At 40.8% G+C, this 17,546-nt stretch overlaps 1 protein-coding gene and 1 long non-coding RNA gene across 3 annotated transcripts in view; one reads left to right on the top strand and one right to left on the bottom strand.

Annotated features, from left to right (window-relative positions):
• The window catches only part of LOC133546085 (uncharacterized), a 424,415-nt gene that overhangs the window by 104,909 nt on the left and 301,960 nt on the right, over positions 1-17,546 (top strand). The window lies entirely within an intron of this gene.
• The window catches only part of flnbl (filamin B, like), a 105,245-nt gene that overhangs the window by 82,918 nt on the left and 4,781 nt on the right, over positions 1-17,546 (bottom strand). For both annotated transcript variants that reach the window (XM_061891820.1, XM_061891829.1), the window contains exons 2-5: positions 7,792-7,901; positions 7,586-7,721; positions 6,675-6,772; positions 3,295-3,442 (exon numbers count right to left, since the gene is read on the bottom strand). In XM_061891820.1, coding sequence (XP_061747804.1) covers positions 3,295-3,442; positions 6,675-6,772; positions 7,586-7,721; positions 7,792-7,901 — 492 coding nt within the window. The remainder of the gene's footprint in view (positions 1-3,294; positions 3,443-6,674; positions 6,773-7,585; positions 7,722-7,791; positions 7,902-17,546) is intronic.

Below are 17,546 nucleotides of genomic sequence, written 5' to 3'. Positions count from 1 at the left end.
AGCAGCCATGTTTTATTAATATACCGTAGCTGCGTGTGTCAAATAAAAGTCATTAAATGACTCCCGTCTCCTGGTGGTAGAGGGCGTTAGTGATCCTTCTTGCGACTACTTGGCTGCAGAAGAAGTGACAACAAGCAGCAAGAGTGAGCAGCGTGTGTTTATTTTTTCCTCTCGCTTGCACTTTTAACATGGAGGATTACATATCTAAAATAAAACACTTTTCTAAACTGGACTTTCAATCAAAGCAGGAGGTAATAAAGGAAGACAGAGAGACTTTTAAAACTGAAGAAAGATAAGGAAGACTTCTATAAACAAGTTATCGATGCTTTTGATCAGAAGGAGCTGCGCATGGACTTCATTTATAAGTAAAGGTAAGACCATAATAACGTTTTTTTTATTACATTTGCTTTTCATGAGGGTATCCTTACATTACACTTAATTTTTCAAGCACCGGCCTAAATGTACCGCATGCCTTTGGTAAACGCCAGGGTGAGAAAAGGTTTTAAATTAATTAGCGCCCCGGCGGCAATTCAAGGAAATACGGTATGTGTGTTTGTGTTTGGTATTTGTGATAAAGGGGGATGTGGGTCATCGGAATATAATTTTTAACTTTGTTTCCATCTATCCATTTTCTACCGCGTGTCCCTTTTGGGGTGGCGCTTTTCAAATGAAGTTTGATTTGATTTGTTTTTTGACCTAAAGAGCCTTAATTTTCGCCTCAGGAAACAGGATCACATGTCAGTGTCTTTTGTGCATTGTTGAGATGAGCAGGCGCCGACTTCCTGTCATTGTACGACACGCCGATGTTTCCAGTCTGCCTGGCAGCCACCAGATGGCCTTTCAGGAAGCGTGTGCAGAAAGAGCTTCTTCCAAGTGACCGTCTTTTTTTTTTGTTTTTTGGAATCCATTAGCAAACAGCACGTGAATGTGGAGCGAATGAATGATGGAGTCTCAGTTCCCTGTGTAGTGCTTTGAGTGTCCAGAAAAGCTCTATATCAATCTAATCCATCATTACCGTAAATTTCGGACTAAGCCGCTGCTTTATTCCTACGCTTTGAGCCCTGCGGCTTAAAAAACGGTGCGGCTAATTTAATGGATTTTTCTTCGCTGACAACAAAAAGCAAATAGTTCTCAATAACTTTGAGAACTATTTGACGGCGTAGCGCAGTGGGAGAGTGGGCGTGCGCAACCCAAGGGTCCCTGGTTCAGATCCCACCTAGTACCGACCTCGTCACGTCCGTTGTGTCCTGAGCGTGACACTTCACCCTTGCTCCTGATGGGTGCTGGTTGGCGCCTTGCATGGCAGCTCCCTCCATCAGTGTGTGAATGTGTGTGTGAATGGGTAAATGTGGGAGTAGTGTCAAAGCGCTTTGAGTACCTTGAAGGTAGAAAAGCGCTATACAAGTACAACCCATTTATTTATTTATAATAAACACACGCAAAGACACTTTGGTTTTCGTTTGTGCTCTGGCGTCATCTTTTGAACCAAGTTTTCTCACTGCAGTTGGTTAAATGTGAATTCCTGCTGTTTAGAGCTTTGAACCGGAAGTAGAAGTGCCGTTCGGTTCTCTAATTGTCCGTAGCGTTTCTATGCGTATGGTTTCTTCTCCAAGCATTGTTTGTAAGTAACTCAAACAATTCTTACTTACTAAATAAAGCCTCCCATGTGTGATGTCTGTAGGAGTGTTTTCATGCGTATTTGCAGATGCTATCGTAATGTAATCAAGCTGCCGTCGTTAGCATTAGCTACTATGCTAACACGAGTGTGTTAGTATTGTTAACTTTTTAATTTTTCTGAGGGAACTCTCCTGAAGGAATTAATAAAGTACTATTTATCTATCTTATAAGGCATTTTTTTTATATTGTTTCAGTTTCACAAATTCCTCAGTAAATTCCCCAAAACGTCACTGTGGGGTTACTGAGTCTCCTTTCGCTGATTGGAAAGCCAGCTCCCGCAACTTCTGTTTTGTTTGATCAGCCGTTTTACTGCCTTGTTGCAGGCATCGCTTGTAAACAAAGGCCTACTAAAAGCCACTACTAGCGACCACGCAGTCTGATAGTTTATATATCAATGATGAAATATTAACATTGCAACACATGCCAATACGGCCTTTTTAGTTTACTAAATTGCAATTTTAAATTTTGCACCGAAATATCCTGCGGAAACGTCTCGGTATGATGACGCCTGTGCGTGCCGTCACGCATCGTAGAGGACATTTTGTTCCAGCCTCATTCCCAGCTATAAGTCGTCCGTTTTCATCGCATAATTCCACAGTATTCTGGACATCTGCGTTGCTGAATCTTCTGCAATTTGTTCAATTAATAATGGAGACGTCAAAGAAGAAAGCTGTAGGTGGGAAGCGGTGTATTGCGGCCGGCTTTAGCAACACAAACACAACCGGTGTTGCATTGTTTACATTCCCGAAAGATGACGGTGAAGCTTTACTATGGAACAGAGATGTCAAGCGAACACGGTTGGATTGGACCACACACACAAAGTACAGTGTATTATGCAGCAATCTTTTAGAAAGATCGTGTTTCGAAGAGGGTCCCTTGCGAAGGGCAGAGATGGGCATCGCCACCACCCGTCGACGGGTGCTGAAGAAAGGTGCGGGGCCGACCTTCAGGTTGTACAGGTACGACCATATAATCTCACTAAAACACTAGTAACACAATAAGCAGATAAGGTATTTTCCAGAATTAACCTTGTGAATTTGTCTAATAACATCTGAATCGCTCCCACTGTATAGTCTTTTTTTTCTTTCTAGTCCTTCACTCCCACTTTCCTCATCCACGAATCTTTCATCTTTGCTCAAGTTAATGGGGAAATCGTCGCTTTCTTGGTCCGAATCGCTCTAGCTGCTGGTGGCCATGATTATAAACAATGTTGAGATGTGAGGAGCTCCACAACCCGTGACGTCACGCGCACATCGTCTGCTACTTCCGGTACAGGCAAGGCTTTTTTTTCAGCAACTTTATTGTCGATGTTCTCTACTAAATCATTTCAGCAAAAATATGGCAACATCGCGAAATGATGAAGTATGACACATAGAATGGAGCTGCTATCCCCGTTTAAATAAGAACATCTCATTTCAGTAGGCCTTTAAGGTATGTAAATAAACATTTACTGAATCTTTCTGTGTAAATAACTCATTTCACAACACGGGACGGCTAATATATGGGAAAAAAAATGGCTTATAACTTGATGTGCTCTACAGTCCGTAAAATACGGGCATTTTATTATCACCATAGAAGAAGAATGCATGCGTGCAAAGTGGAGAAGTGTCTGAGTACCTGGTCCATAAGCACGGGCCTTCTTGGGGTTGAGCCTGGGTTTTAGAGGTGCTCCTGGTTTTAGTTTGGCTTTGGGGAACTGAGACAAGTAGGTCATCACCGACATCTCATCAACCTGAGGGTCGATAATCTCCTCCGGGGCAATCACCTGCACATACCAGTCGATATCCTTTACACACGCTACTTTACAGTATGTATTAATATGACTCACTTTAAAAGCATGGATGTTGGAGGGAGATTATTCAATGGCATAAGAGAGATGCTGTCAACTCATTTGTATTGAGGGCCACATCACAATCATGGCGGCCCTCAGAGGGCCACATGTATCAGTAGATATAAATATAAACATATAATAGCTTTGTTACGCAATTTGCAAAGGCAACAATGTTTTACAAATTGATGAACAACTTTGAGATCGTAAATCAAGATGATAAGCAGATATTCAAGTGTTTTGATTCAATAACTGTAAATAAAATGCTTTGAACATCAGAAAATATTAAAATGTGTTTAATTATTGCATGGGCAACATTTTTCTCTCAAAATTGAGGAAACAAATCACTTTCCCAGACCAAATAAATGACATGTCAGGCCGATTTTAAAATGATGTGGCAGGCCACCTTTGAAATGATGGGACGGGTCATTTTAAAGTGCCGGTCCACCATAAAATGACGTCGTGGGCCAGTTTAAATAATGTGGCTCACAATAAAATTATTTTGGTGGCCACATAAATGACGTGGCAGGTCACATTAAATTTATGTGATGTGCCACATTTAAAATAACACGGCAGACCACCCAAAAAATTATGTGGCGAGCCACCATAAAATAATGTGGCTCAACGTTAAAATCAAATATTGGTCCATCTTAAAATGATGTGGCGCGCCACAATAAAATCTTATGGCGAACCACTATAAAATGATGCGGCAGGCCATTATAAAATAACGTGGCGGCCTACTTTAAAATAACGTGGCGTGCCAATATAAAATAACGTGAACTGAACACAAAATTATTTTGCAGGTCACATTAGATTTATGTGGTGCGTACTTTAAAATAATATGGCCGGCCACAATAAAAATACTGTGGCAGACCGCTATTAATGTGGCTGAACACTATATTATTATCTTGCGGTCCACGTAAAATGACCTGGCTGGTAACATTCAATTTATGTGGTGTGCCACATTTAAATTAACATGGCGGGCCACTTTTAAAATAATATGGCAGAGCACTACAAAATAACGTGGTGGGCCACTATAAAAAATGTGGCAGGCCATTGTAAAATAACGTGGCGAACCACAATAAAATAAGGCGGCCCAACATTAAAATCAGGTATTGGTCCATCTTAAAATGATGTGGCGCAATTGTATGGTGGACCAATATAAAATAACTCGGAGAGCCACTATAAAATAACGTATCATCCTACTATAAAATAACGTGGCAGGTCTTTATAAAATAACGTGAACTGAACACAAAATGATTTCGCGGGTCACATCAGATTTATGTGGTGTGCCACATTTAAAATAACGTGACAGGCGACTATAAAATAATGTGGCTGACCACGATAAAATAACGTGTCAGACCACTAATAAAGTGGCTGACCATCATAAAATGATTTTGAGGTGCTGGATCACATTACTTTTATGTGGTGTGCCACATTTTAAAATCACGTATTGGTTCATGTTAAAATGATGTGGCACACCACGATTAAATTGCATGGCGGACAACAAAATTGATGTGGCAGGCCACAATTAAATCATATGGCGGGGCACAAAACAACGTGGCGGACCACCATAAAATCGCATGGCGGACCACAAAATTATGTGGCGGGCCGCGATAAAATTATATGGCAGACCACAAAATTATGTGGCGGGCCACAATAAAATTGTATGGCGGACCACAAAATGAAATGGTGGACCACCATAAAATCGCATGACGGACCACAAAATTATGTAGCGGGCCACAATAAAATCGTATGTCGGACCACAAAACACTGTGGCAGACCACCATAAAATTGTATGGAGGACCACAAAATTATGTGGCGGGCCACAATAAAATTGTGTGACAGACCACAAAACAATGTGGCGGACCACAACATTATGTGGCGGGCCACAATAAAATTGTATGGTGGACCACTAAACAATGTGGCGGACCACAATAAAATCATATGACATGCCACAAAATTATGTGGCGGGCCACGATTTAATCGTATAGCGGACCACAAAATAACGTGGTGGACCACAATGAAATCGTATGGCGGGCCACAAAATGATGTGGAGGGCCAACATAAAATTGTATGGCGGACCACAAAACAATCTGCCAGACCACCATAAAATCGTATAAAATTATGTGGTGGGCCACAATAAAATTGTATGGCGGACCACAAAATTATGTGACGGGCCACAATATAATTGTATGGCAGACGACAAAACAATGTGGCGGACCACAATAAAATTGTATGGCCGACCACAAAAAATGTAGCGGACCACAATAAAATCGTGTGGCGGACCACATCATTATGTGGCGGGCCACAAATAATTGTGTGGCGGACCACAATAAAATCATACGGCGTACTACAAAGTTATGTGGCGGGCCACAATAAAATCGTATGGCGGAACTCAAAATAATGTGGCGGACCACAATAAAATCGTATGGCGGGCTACAAAATTATGTGGCGGGCCACCGTAAAATCGTATGGCGGACCACAAAACAATGTGGCGAACCACAATAAAATCGTATGGCGGGTCACAAAATGAGGGCCACCATAAAATCGTATGGCGGACCACAAAATTATGTGACAGGCCACAATAAAATTGTATGGCAGACAACAAAACAATGTGGCGGACCACGATAAAAATGTATGGCGGACCACAAAATTATGTGACAGGCCACAATAAAATTGTATGGCAGACAACAAAACAATGTGGCGGACCACGATAAAATCGTATGGCCGACCACAAAACAATGTAGCGGTCCACAATAAAATCGTATGGCCGACCACAAAAAAATGTAGCGGACCACAAAAAATTGTATGGCGGACCACAATAAAATCATACGGCGTACTACAAAGTTATGTGGCGGGCCACGATAAAATCGTATAGCGGACCACAATAAAATCGTATGGCGGACAACAAAATAATGTGGCGGACCACGATAAAATCGTATGGCGGGCTACAAAATGACGTGGCGGGCCACAATAAAATCGTATAACTGACCACAAAATGTTATGGCGGGCCATTCTAAAATCGTATGGCGGACCACATTAGAATGAAGGTTAAATGCGGCAGGCCAGACTTAACATGGAGTTTGACACCTGTGTAATAAGAGTGGACATACAGTATATTGTTTATAGAATAATATCCATTTGTTTGTTTCAGTGGGAATCGAACCTGCGGGATTCCCAACCATTCATCTGCTAGCTGCATGGCTTCTGTGGCGTTCTCCACTGGTTTCACTGGATCCCAGGTCTCCCAGTCTGGACACAGACCTGCCAAACACACACACACACGCGCACACACACACACACACACACACACACACACACACACACACACACACGCACACACACACACACGGTAAGACTGGAAGAATTAAAACAAATGTAAACATCATCATAAACGAAAGCTATTCGCACTTGCTACGTTACTCTTCACACACCATAGTCGCACACTTGGAAAGTTGCACAATTTATTGTAGGATTAGGGCGACATTTTATACACTACAAGGAGGCACAAAATGATGTCCATACTTTGTTGGACTGCTTTGTGACGTAAAAAGTGTTAAAATAATTATGTATAAGTTATCACACAACTCTTATGCTTAAAGGCCGTTGCTATAGTTATTATCAATTGTGCTGAAGATGTACTTTTCTATCTGTGTAAAGGGACAACTTGCAATCCAAGGTTGCGAGTCGTCTCGTATCAGTGATTGTGTCCAGAACATCGAGTGCCGTGACGCAGACAAAGCAGAGACAGGGGGATATCACGTGTGTCAGCACATTTCCATTCATGAATAATCATATATTGTGTCTAACTGGGGCTGCTGAAATGACCCCCCTTCCTTCAAAAGCAGCCTCAGTGATGTAACCGGGGACCCCCCAAATAAATAGAGGAGCACGTGGGACTGGACCTTAGAGCGTGGTGGAAGATTGTAACCGAGTGTGCAGCCCCAAACGTCTCTCCTCATTGAGCCAAATTGAACTCTGTCTTTTAATGATTCCTTGCTTCTTGTCTGCTTGATACATGTCATCAGTGTTTGAACGGGACAAAAAGACCTAAAAAGGGTGAATGAAAAAGTCTACCTGGCGCACAGCCGTCCACCAGCGCCCCAAGTGCCTTTCCCGTCCTCCAGTCCTGGCTGAAGTTGGTGATGGGCATGTCCGGGACTTTGTGCTGGATCCAGCCCAACAGACGCTGCTTGGGGGTCTTGGACTCGGACTGGAAAACAAAAGCGACCGCTGTGTGAAGCCTGTTCAAATCTACGCATAAAGCGAGAGCGGGACGCTACCTCGTCATCCTCGCCCTCGTACATGGGCATGGAGATGGAGTAGTGCAGGATCAGAGTCCAGACCAGACCAAGGATCAGTTTCAGGTTGCCGTCCACGATTGCTTTGGAGTCTGTAGGAAATAAATAAAAAAACTACGATCAATCAATCAAATTGTATTTGTTTGGCCTCAAAGAGCGGCACAAACCACAACAACATCACCAGAAAACACGAGGAAAAACTCCAAAAGCCAAAAATAGGAAAAAGCAGAAACTTGGAGGGGGACTGCATAAAAATAAAAACACCCTTAGTATTTTAGCTTGCTTTTTATTTTTTTTAAAATGCGTAGAGAAATCCATATATTAGCCGCACCGTCTTTTAAGCCACAGGGTTCAAAGTGTAGGAAAAGGCAGAGGCTTGTATGGGAAAACATGTTTCCCTTAAAATGTAGTGGGTGCGGCTTAAATACCAATGTGCTCCATAGTCCAGAAAACACAGTGAATCATTACTGGAATTAAGCATGTTAGCAAATGCTAACGACGCTAGCATAATTACATTAAGATAGCACGTACAAACATGCATGACAACACTCCAACGGACATGGGACGCTTTAGTGATTATAAACAGTTTTAGTTATATTGTAAAACTTACTAATGTTGCTTGAAGTGAAGTTGCTTGAAGTTAAAAAAACAAACACTGTCGCTAAATGGAAGGACACTACAGCAGCTGCAGTTAGTCAACTTGTCCAAAAGATGGCGCCTTAGCACAAACAAATAAAAACACCTTCAGTGTTTTAGCTTGCTTTTTATTTAAAAAAAAAAAAGTGTAGAAAAATCCATAAATTAGTCGCACCGTCTTTTAAGCCACAGGATTCAAAGTATAGGGAAAAAGTATAGGCTTGAACGGGAAAACGTGTTTCCCCCAAAATTTCGTTGGTGCAGCTTCATTTTGCATTAAATTTTTTTTGATTTATTAATTTATTTCAGACAATGACATTCAAAAAAAGTGCAAGGTAGACAAGACATAATAATAAATTAAAGCTGCAAGCAGCGTTGGTCGGGTCCGCCTTTGGCTGCTGCCGCCGCTACTCGAACCATGGTCTAATGCAGACCTACATAGGAGGTTTTTGTTTCATGTCTCTACAACATTCCTAACAGAAGTTACAAGCAGTTTTGTCTGGGTTTTTTCCTAGGGGGCGCTAGAGCGCAATTTTGATTTTTAGGGTTTGGTTTTTTATTAGATGGCAATTTTCGCCAGGCCTGATGTGTGTGTAAAATTTGGTGAGTCTTGAAGGATGTTACGGGGGTCAAATTATAGATCGGCGTTTCTGGATGTTGTTGATCAATGGCTTTCGCTTGGCATAGTAGAGCTTTACCTTACACTTTGAAGCATTTTAAATGGGTCAAATTACAGCTCAAAGAGGCAAAAATGACATTTTTTTAGGTAACTTTGCGCAGGGGTTCTTTGAAGGCGCGTAAAATCAAAACCGGAGCAGTAATCAAAACTCTGTTCTCTACTTTTAATCAGAAGGGTTCAATCTCTCTCCTGTGCGAGTTTGAAGCTGAAACGACAAACGCGCTCAGAGGTGATAACTTTTGAAAAAAGGTGACGGGTGTTTACAAAACTTTTATTTTGAAGGGGTAATTTTTAACTTCCTGTTGATTTTTGCTGAAGGATGTCAATAATTAAAATGTAGGTCTAAGTGAGACCTACATAGAAGTTTTTGTTTCATGTGTTTCCGGCATTACTACTGGAAGTTACAAGCAGTTTTGTCTGTGTTTTCTTCCTAGAAGCAGTTTTTTCTGTGTTTTATTCAAAAATTGCAAAATTTTGAGTTTTTATTTTTTCATTAGATCACAATTTCTGCCAGTCCTGATGTGTGTGCCACGTTTGGTGAGTTTTGAAGCATTTTAAGGGGGTCAAATTACAGCTCAAAGAGGCAAAAAATGTATTTTTTGCGAAAATTTTGCTTTGAAGGGGTTTTTGCCAACTTCCTGTTGATTTTAGGTATAGAAGTTTCTAATGGGGAATCTAAGTCTAAGTCAGTCCTACATGGAGGTTTTTGTTTCATGTCTCTACGACATTCCTAACGGAAGTTACAAGCAGTCTGTTTTTCTTTCCTTCCTAGGGGGCGCTAGCGCGCAATGTTGATTTTACTGGTTTGACTGCCTAATATGTTGGGAAAGCATTCCAGACCGACGTGTGTGTCAAATTTGGTGAGTTTTGAAGCATGTTAAGGGGGTCAAATTACAGCGCGTAGATGTGGAAGAAAGAAAGAATAATAAAACGCACCAGTTTCAATAGGGTCCTTGGCCCATTGCAAAAGGACTCCTGTGTAGTCCTTTTGCAATGGGCCTGTGGACCCTAATAATATAGTGCAAAAGATAATGTACAGTATGTAAGCATGATTGTCCAGTTTTGCCTGACAGGGAGTGGGAGGGGCTTAAATACTCATGTGCTCTATAGCAGTGGTCCCCAACCACTGGTCCGCGGCTCGATTGGTACCGAGCAGCAGAATAATTTTTTTTTATTGAATCCACATAAAAAACACAAGATACACTTACAATTAGTGCACTGACCCAAAAACCTCCCTTTTTCATGACAAAAAAAATTAAAATAAAATAAAATAAAAACAATTAGTGCACTGATCCAAAAACCTCCCTTTTCCATGACAAAAAAAATTAAAATAAAATAAAAATAAAACAATAAAAAAAATCCCCACCGCCGGGCCGCGGGACAAATGATCAAGCATTGACCGGTCCACAGCTACAAAAAGGTTGTGGACCACTGCTCTATAGTCCAGAAAATACAGTGAATCATCACTGGAATGACAACAGGTGCCGTTAGAGAAAGATGGACAATGTGTAGTCAGTCATGAGTGGCGGCAGGGGGAGAAACATGAAGATTATTTTGGGATGTAAGAGTTTATTTTCCTAGTTTCCTAGCTAGTTTTTGTCTTTATTTTTTTGGCTGAGTTTTGAATTTTAAAGAGTCGAAATTGAAGAGAAACTACGTTTCAAAATGTTATTTTAATTTTTTTCATGTTTTCTCTTTTAAACCGTTCAATTAAGTTTTTTTCATCATTTATTCTCTACAAAAAACCTTCCGTAAAAGGAAAAAAATGTATGACGGAATGACAGACAGAAATACCCATTTTATATATATATATATATATATATATATATATATATATATATATATATAGAGAGAGAGAGAGAGAGAGAGAGAGAGAGATTTATTTATTAAAGGTAACTTGAGCAAATTGGCTGTTTCTGGCAATGTATTTAAGTGTGTATCAAACTGGTAGCCCTTGGCATGAATCTGTAGCCAAGAAGTAGTTCTTGCTTTCAAAAAGCTTGCTGAGCCCTGCTCTATTGTGACTATTTGCACATTTGCACTGAAGTAGAAGATCCAGCTCACAAAAACAAGTCCTCCTCTCTATGGGCTGACAAGATTGGGGCCATTGAACACACGTTGGACATCCCGGCAGACACTGCTGACCGCCTTGTTTGAGCTGTTGCTATGGCAACCAAACAGTGTAAGGGAATACGTGAGTGAATGTGTCCCGAGGTGAAGGAGAAAGTGCAGCAGGCAGATAAGACGTGTAAAGGTGGACGCTGTTGGAACATAATGCCTCTTATCAGCGTGACACACCTTCTCTCCCCGACAGGAAGTGAGAAAAGCAGCAGATGAAAAACCTGAGCATGTCCACTTTTGACTAAATGATGCTTATGGTTTTCTTCTCAAAATGTGTCAAATAAAAAGTCCTACATCAGCTTCCTTCTTCTTTGTGACGTGTAGCAAGTATGGTTAGAGAGCCCATTATCATGTAAAAGTCACATTTTATTGATACTTTTTTGCCTAGAATCGTATAAGAAAAGAAATGTTTATTCATAATTTAATATTCTACTATTTACTGTAATTTCCAGATTATAGAGCGCAGCAGTTTATAAACCACACCCACTAAATTTCCGCCCCAAAAATATTTTTTGCAATGGGCCAAGGACGTTATTGAAACTGCTGTGTTTTATTATTATTTCGCACCTACGCGCTGTAATTTGACCCCCTTAACATGCTTCAAAACTCACCAAATTTGACACACACGTCGGTATAGCAAACCTTCCCAAGTTATTAAGCAACCAAACCCCTAAAATGAAAATTGCGCGCTAGCGCTCCCTAGGAAAAAAAACAACAGACTGCTCATAACTTCCGTTAGGAATGTCGTAGAGACATGAAACAAAAACTTCTATGTAGAACTGACTTAGACCTACATTTCATAATGTTACTTTCTCGGGCAAAAATCAACAAAAAGTTGGCAAAAACCCCTTCAATACAAAATTTTCGCAAAAAATGCTATTTTTGCCTCTTTGAGCTGTAATTCGACCCCCTTAAAATGCTTCAAAACTCACCAAACTTGGCACACACATCTAAACTGGCAGAAATTGCGATATAATGAAAAAACTAAACCCAAAAATTAAAAAATGTGCTGTAGCGCAATTTTTGAATAAAACACAGGAAAATCTGCTCCTAGGAAGAAAACACAAACAAAATTGCTTGTAACTTCCAGTAGGAATGCCGGAAAGACATGAAACAAAAACTTCTATGTAGGTCTCACTTAGACATACATTTAGATGATTGACATCCTTTGGCAAAAATCAACAGGAAGTTAAAAATTACCCCTTCAAAATAAAAGTTTTTAAAAACCCGTCACCTTTTTCAAACGTAAACTCCTCCGAGTGCGTTTGTCGTTTTGGCTTCAGACTCGCACAGGAGAGAGATTGAACCCTTTTGATTAAAACTATCCAACAAACTTTTGATTACTGCTCCGGTTTTGATTTTACGCGCCTTCAAGGAACCGCTGCGCAAAGTTTCCTAAAAAATGTCATTTTTGACTCTCTGAGCTGTAATTTGACCCCTTTAAAATGCTTCAAAGTGCAAGTTAAAGCTCTACTATGCAAAGCAAAAGCCATTTATCAACAACATCCAGAAACGCTGATCTGTAATTTGACCCCCTTAACATGCTTCAAAACTCACCAAATTTTACACACACATCAGGACTGGCGAAAATTGCCATCTAATAAAAAACCAAACCCCAAAAGTCAAAATTGCGCTCCAGCGCCCCCTTGGAAAAAACCCAGACAAAACTGCTTGTAACTTCTGTTAGGAATGTCGCAGAGACATGAAACAAAGACCTCTATGTAGGTCTGACTTAGACCAGGGCTTGGCAGCGGCCAAAGGCGGACCCGACCAACGCTGCTTGCAGCTTTAATTCAATTTATATCTCATGACACACTATCTGTATGTCATATGGCTTTGAATTTTTTGCGGCTCCAGATGGATTTGTTGTTGTATTTTTGGTCCAATATGGTTCTTTCAACAGTTTGGGTTGCCGACCCCTGGTCTAGTAAGTCTGATTTGTTTTATCAAGGCCACATTTTGTAGTGGTCCCCTTTACTTTGAAAAGTATCGAAAAGTATTGAAATACATTTTGGTACTGGTAGCAAAATATGTGTTACCTGGAAGGCTATTCATAAAAGCACATTTAAACTGCCTCAAATCTATAATCAATGCATTTCCAGTAAGACTATTTTGGTGTGGGGCCTCTCTCATTGGTAAAAAAAATATATATAATTAAAGCTGCAAGCAGCGTTGGTCGGGTCCGCCTTTGGCTGCTGCCCCCAAGACCCACGGCCGGATAAGCGTTAGAAGACGCCTTGGAGCCACTATTTTGAGAATCTAATGCATTGTGAAAGTAATGCAGTTGTTGTATTGAAGTGAAAATATCAAACTTCCTGTTGATTTTTGCTAAAGTATGTTAATTATTAAACATATATATATATATATATATATATATATATATGTATATATACATATATATATATATATATATATACATATATATACACATATATATATATATATATATATATATATATATATATATATATATATATATATATATATATATATATATATATATATATATATATATATATATATATATATATATGGATTACAACACACCACTCGGGCTTTTGTTTGGATTACAACACACCACTCGGGCTGTTGTTTGGATTACAACACACCAGTCGGGCTGTTGTTTGGATTACAACACACAACTCGGGCTGTTGTTTGGATTACAACACACCACTCGGGCTGTTGTTTGGATTACAACACACCACTCGGGCTGTTGTTTGGATTACAACACACAACTCGGGCTGTTGTTTGGATTACAACACACCACTCGGGCTGTTGTTTGGATTACAACACACCACTCGGGCTGTTGTTTGGATTACAACACACCACTCGGGCTGTTGTTTGGATTACAACACACCACTCGGGCTGTTGTTTGGATTACAACACACCACTCGGGCTGTTGTTTGGATTACAACACACCACTCGGGCTGTTGTTTGGATTACAACACACCAGTCGGGCTGTTGTTTGGATTACAACACACCAGTCGGGCTGTTGTTTGGATTACAACACACCAGTCGGGCTGTTGTTTGGATTACAACACACCAGTCGGGCTGTTGTTTGGATTACAACACACCACTCGGGCTGTTGTTTGGATTACAACACACCACTCGGGCTGTTGTTTGGATTACAACACACCACTCGGGCTGTTGTTTGGATTACAACACACCACTCGGGCTGTTGTTTGGATTACAACACACCACTCGGGCTGTTGTTTGGATTACAACACACCACTCGGGCTGTTGTTTGGATTACAACACACCACTCGGGCTGTTGTTTGGATTACAACACACCACTCGGGCTGTTGTTTGGATTACAACACACCCCTCGGGCTGTTGTTTGGATTACAACACACCCCTCGGGCTGTTGTTTGGATTACAACACACCCCTCGGGCTGTTGTTTGGATTACAACACACCACTCGGGCTGACCCCATTCAGGATTTTATGGCACGAGGAAGTCTGCCAAACGGCCGATCCCTGGCTTTGTTTCCAGGCGTTGCTATGACAACGGGTGAAACGCACTATTGTGACCTTGTATGCTATTTTACTGTGTGTGTGCGTGTGTGTGTGTGTGTGTGTGTGTGTGTGTGTGTGTGTGTGTGTGTGTGTGTGTGTGTGTGTGTGTCACCGCCGCTGTCACGCTTGCAGATAAACGTCTGGCTCGCAGCTTTTTAAGGATTAAAAGTGCATTAAAAAAAAGTGCCAACAGTTTAATGATTGTTCATTTCCAGAGTTAGCAGAATTGGCTGAACTAACAAAACGGGAACAAACACAAAGAAAAGTCTATCATCCAGACTTTTTTCCCTGTGCAGTTCAAATGTGTACCACGGGAAAGACCACCACTGTCATAAGGGAACCAAAAAGGTCACAAGCTAAGGCGTAGCAACAAAGTGCTTCTTGATTATTTTAGGGAAGGAGAAAACATTTCGCAGGTGTCCTAATCCCTTGGCCTGGTGTATCAAATCAAGCACTTAGGCGTGGAGACTGTTTCTACAAACATTTGTGAAAGAATGGGTCGCTTTCAGTGATTTCCAGCATGGAACTGCCATAGGATGCCACCTGTGCAACAAATCCAGTCGTGAAATTTCCTCCCTTCTAAATATTCCAAAGACAACTGTCGGCTTTATTATAAGAAAAGTGAAGAGTTTGGGAACAACAGCAACTCAGCCACCACATAAACTGACCGAGAGGGGTCAGCGGATGCTGAGGCGCATAGTGCATATACTTTCTGCACAGTCCGTGGCTACAGAGCTCCAAACTTCATGTGACCTTCCAATTAGCCCACGTACAGTACGCAGAGACCTTCTTGGAATGGGTTTCCATGGCCGGGCAGCTGCATCTAAGCCATACATCACCAAGTCCAATGCAATGGTGTAAAGCACGCCGCCACTGGACTCTAGAGCAGTGGAGACGCCTGCTCTTGTTTTTCAGGAGTTGGGCTTGGCCCCTTAGTTCCAGTGAAAGGAACTTTGACCAAAACATTTTGGACAATTCCATGCTCCCAACTTTGTGGGAACAGTTTGGAGCGGGCCCCCTTCCTCTTCCAACATGACTGTGCACCAGTGCACAAAGCAAGGTCCATAAAGATATGGATGACAGAGTCTGGTGTGGATGAACTTGACTGGCCTGCACAGAGTCCTGACATGAAACCGATCGAACACATTTTGGATGAATTACAACGGAGCCTGACAGCCAGGCCTTCTCCACCAAAATCAATGCACTTTTGGAAGAATGGTGGAAAATTGCTATAAACACACTCTGCGACCTTGTGGACAGCCTTCCCAGAAGAGTTGAAGCTGTAATAGTTGCAAAAGGTCACATTGAACACGATGTGTTAGGAATGGGACTTCAACTTCACATGTGAGTCAAAGCAGCTGGCCAAATACTTTTGTCCACATAGTGTAAATACACAAGTATATTTACACACACAAATACAGTCGAGGTTATGGTGGTTCATACGGTAATACGGTGCTCATTACCGGGGTCCAGTCGAATATTCGTTAGGTCAGGAAAAAAGACAGAGGATATATATATATATATATATATATATATATATATATATATATATATATATATATATATATATATATATATATATATATATACACACACACACACACATAAACAGATAGATAGATAGTAAATGGGTTGTACTTGTATAGCGCTTTTCTACCTTCAAGGTACTCAAAGCGCTTTGACACTACTTCCACATTCACCCATTCACACACACATTCACACACACATTCACACACTGATGGCAGGAGCTGCCATGCAAGGCGCTCACCAGCACCCATCAGGAGCAAGGGTTAAGTGTCTTGCCCAAGGACACAACGGACGTGACTAGGATGGTAGAAGGTGGGGATTGAACCAGCAACCCTCAGATTGCTGGCACAGCCACTCTACCAGCTTTGCCACACCGTCCCCTAGATAGATAGATAACATCATCCCTACAAGCCTGTTTTGCAGGTTTCCCTGCTATTCAGGGAATTTTTCCCTGGAAGTCCCCTGAAACGTAGTGAAATCTACATACACAGATCTATTTATATACACACATAAACAGAGATATAAATAGAGAGATAGATAGATGGACACATATATATATATATATATATATATAAATATATACATATATACTGTACTGGGGCACACCTGGGGCACAAATAATTCATGTGAGCGTGCAAAGCGCGCAAGCAAAAACATTTTTAGCACTTATTTAACATAAAAAATACATAAATAGTGCTTTAAACTATGAAATCATATGAGATGATGTTGTATGGATCTTTGATGAACCACCTGAAATTAACTCATGCATTTGACCTACTTGTGCACTTTTTTACTCCAGACTTCTAAACTGCTACTTGTAAAAGCAAAAAGGAAGAGCAATGAATCTTTTTGAAATATATATTGCAGTAATCATCTGCAAATTTAACATCTACAAAAGTAAAACAAAAAATAAAGCAGCCCTACATCTCTGGGTTCTTTTATATGATTTAATTTCCATTTATGGCAATGTGGCTAATCCTATTTCAGATGCACAAAACTGTAAAATATACACAAAACAATAAAGCCACAGTAGTAGAATAAATGAACAACTGTTGTGTGTCTGTTCAGGGAATCATTTTCTGAGAAGTAAACTGTAACGTCTTGTTTTCATTTTTGCAAAGTGGTCAATCACTCTGGAGAGACATGGAAATATTACAGTAACTGTTATACAGTTGACCAGTGGTTCCCAACTGCTGGGTCGCGACATAAAAGTGGATTGTGTGTCATTTTCAGTCACGTGTGTGCATGGAAAAAATCAA

Source organism: Nerophis ophidion, linkage group LG02 (genome assembly GCF_033978795.1).
Source record: "Nerophis ophidion isolate RoL-2023_Sa linkage group LG02, RoL_Noph_v1.0, whole genome shotgun sequence".
In the NCBI taxonomy this organism is placed as follows: Eukaryota; Metazoa; Chordata; class Actinopteri; order Syngnathiformes; family Syngnathidae; genus Nerophis; species Nerophis ophidion.
This window is presented reverse-complemented; position numbering and strand designations above follow the sequence as displayed.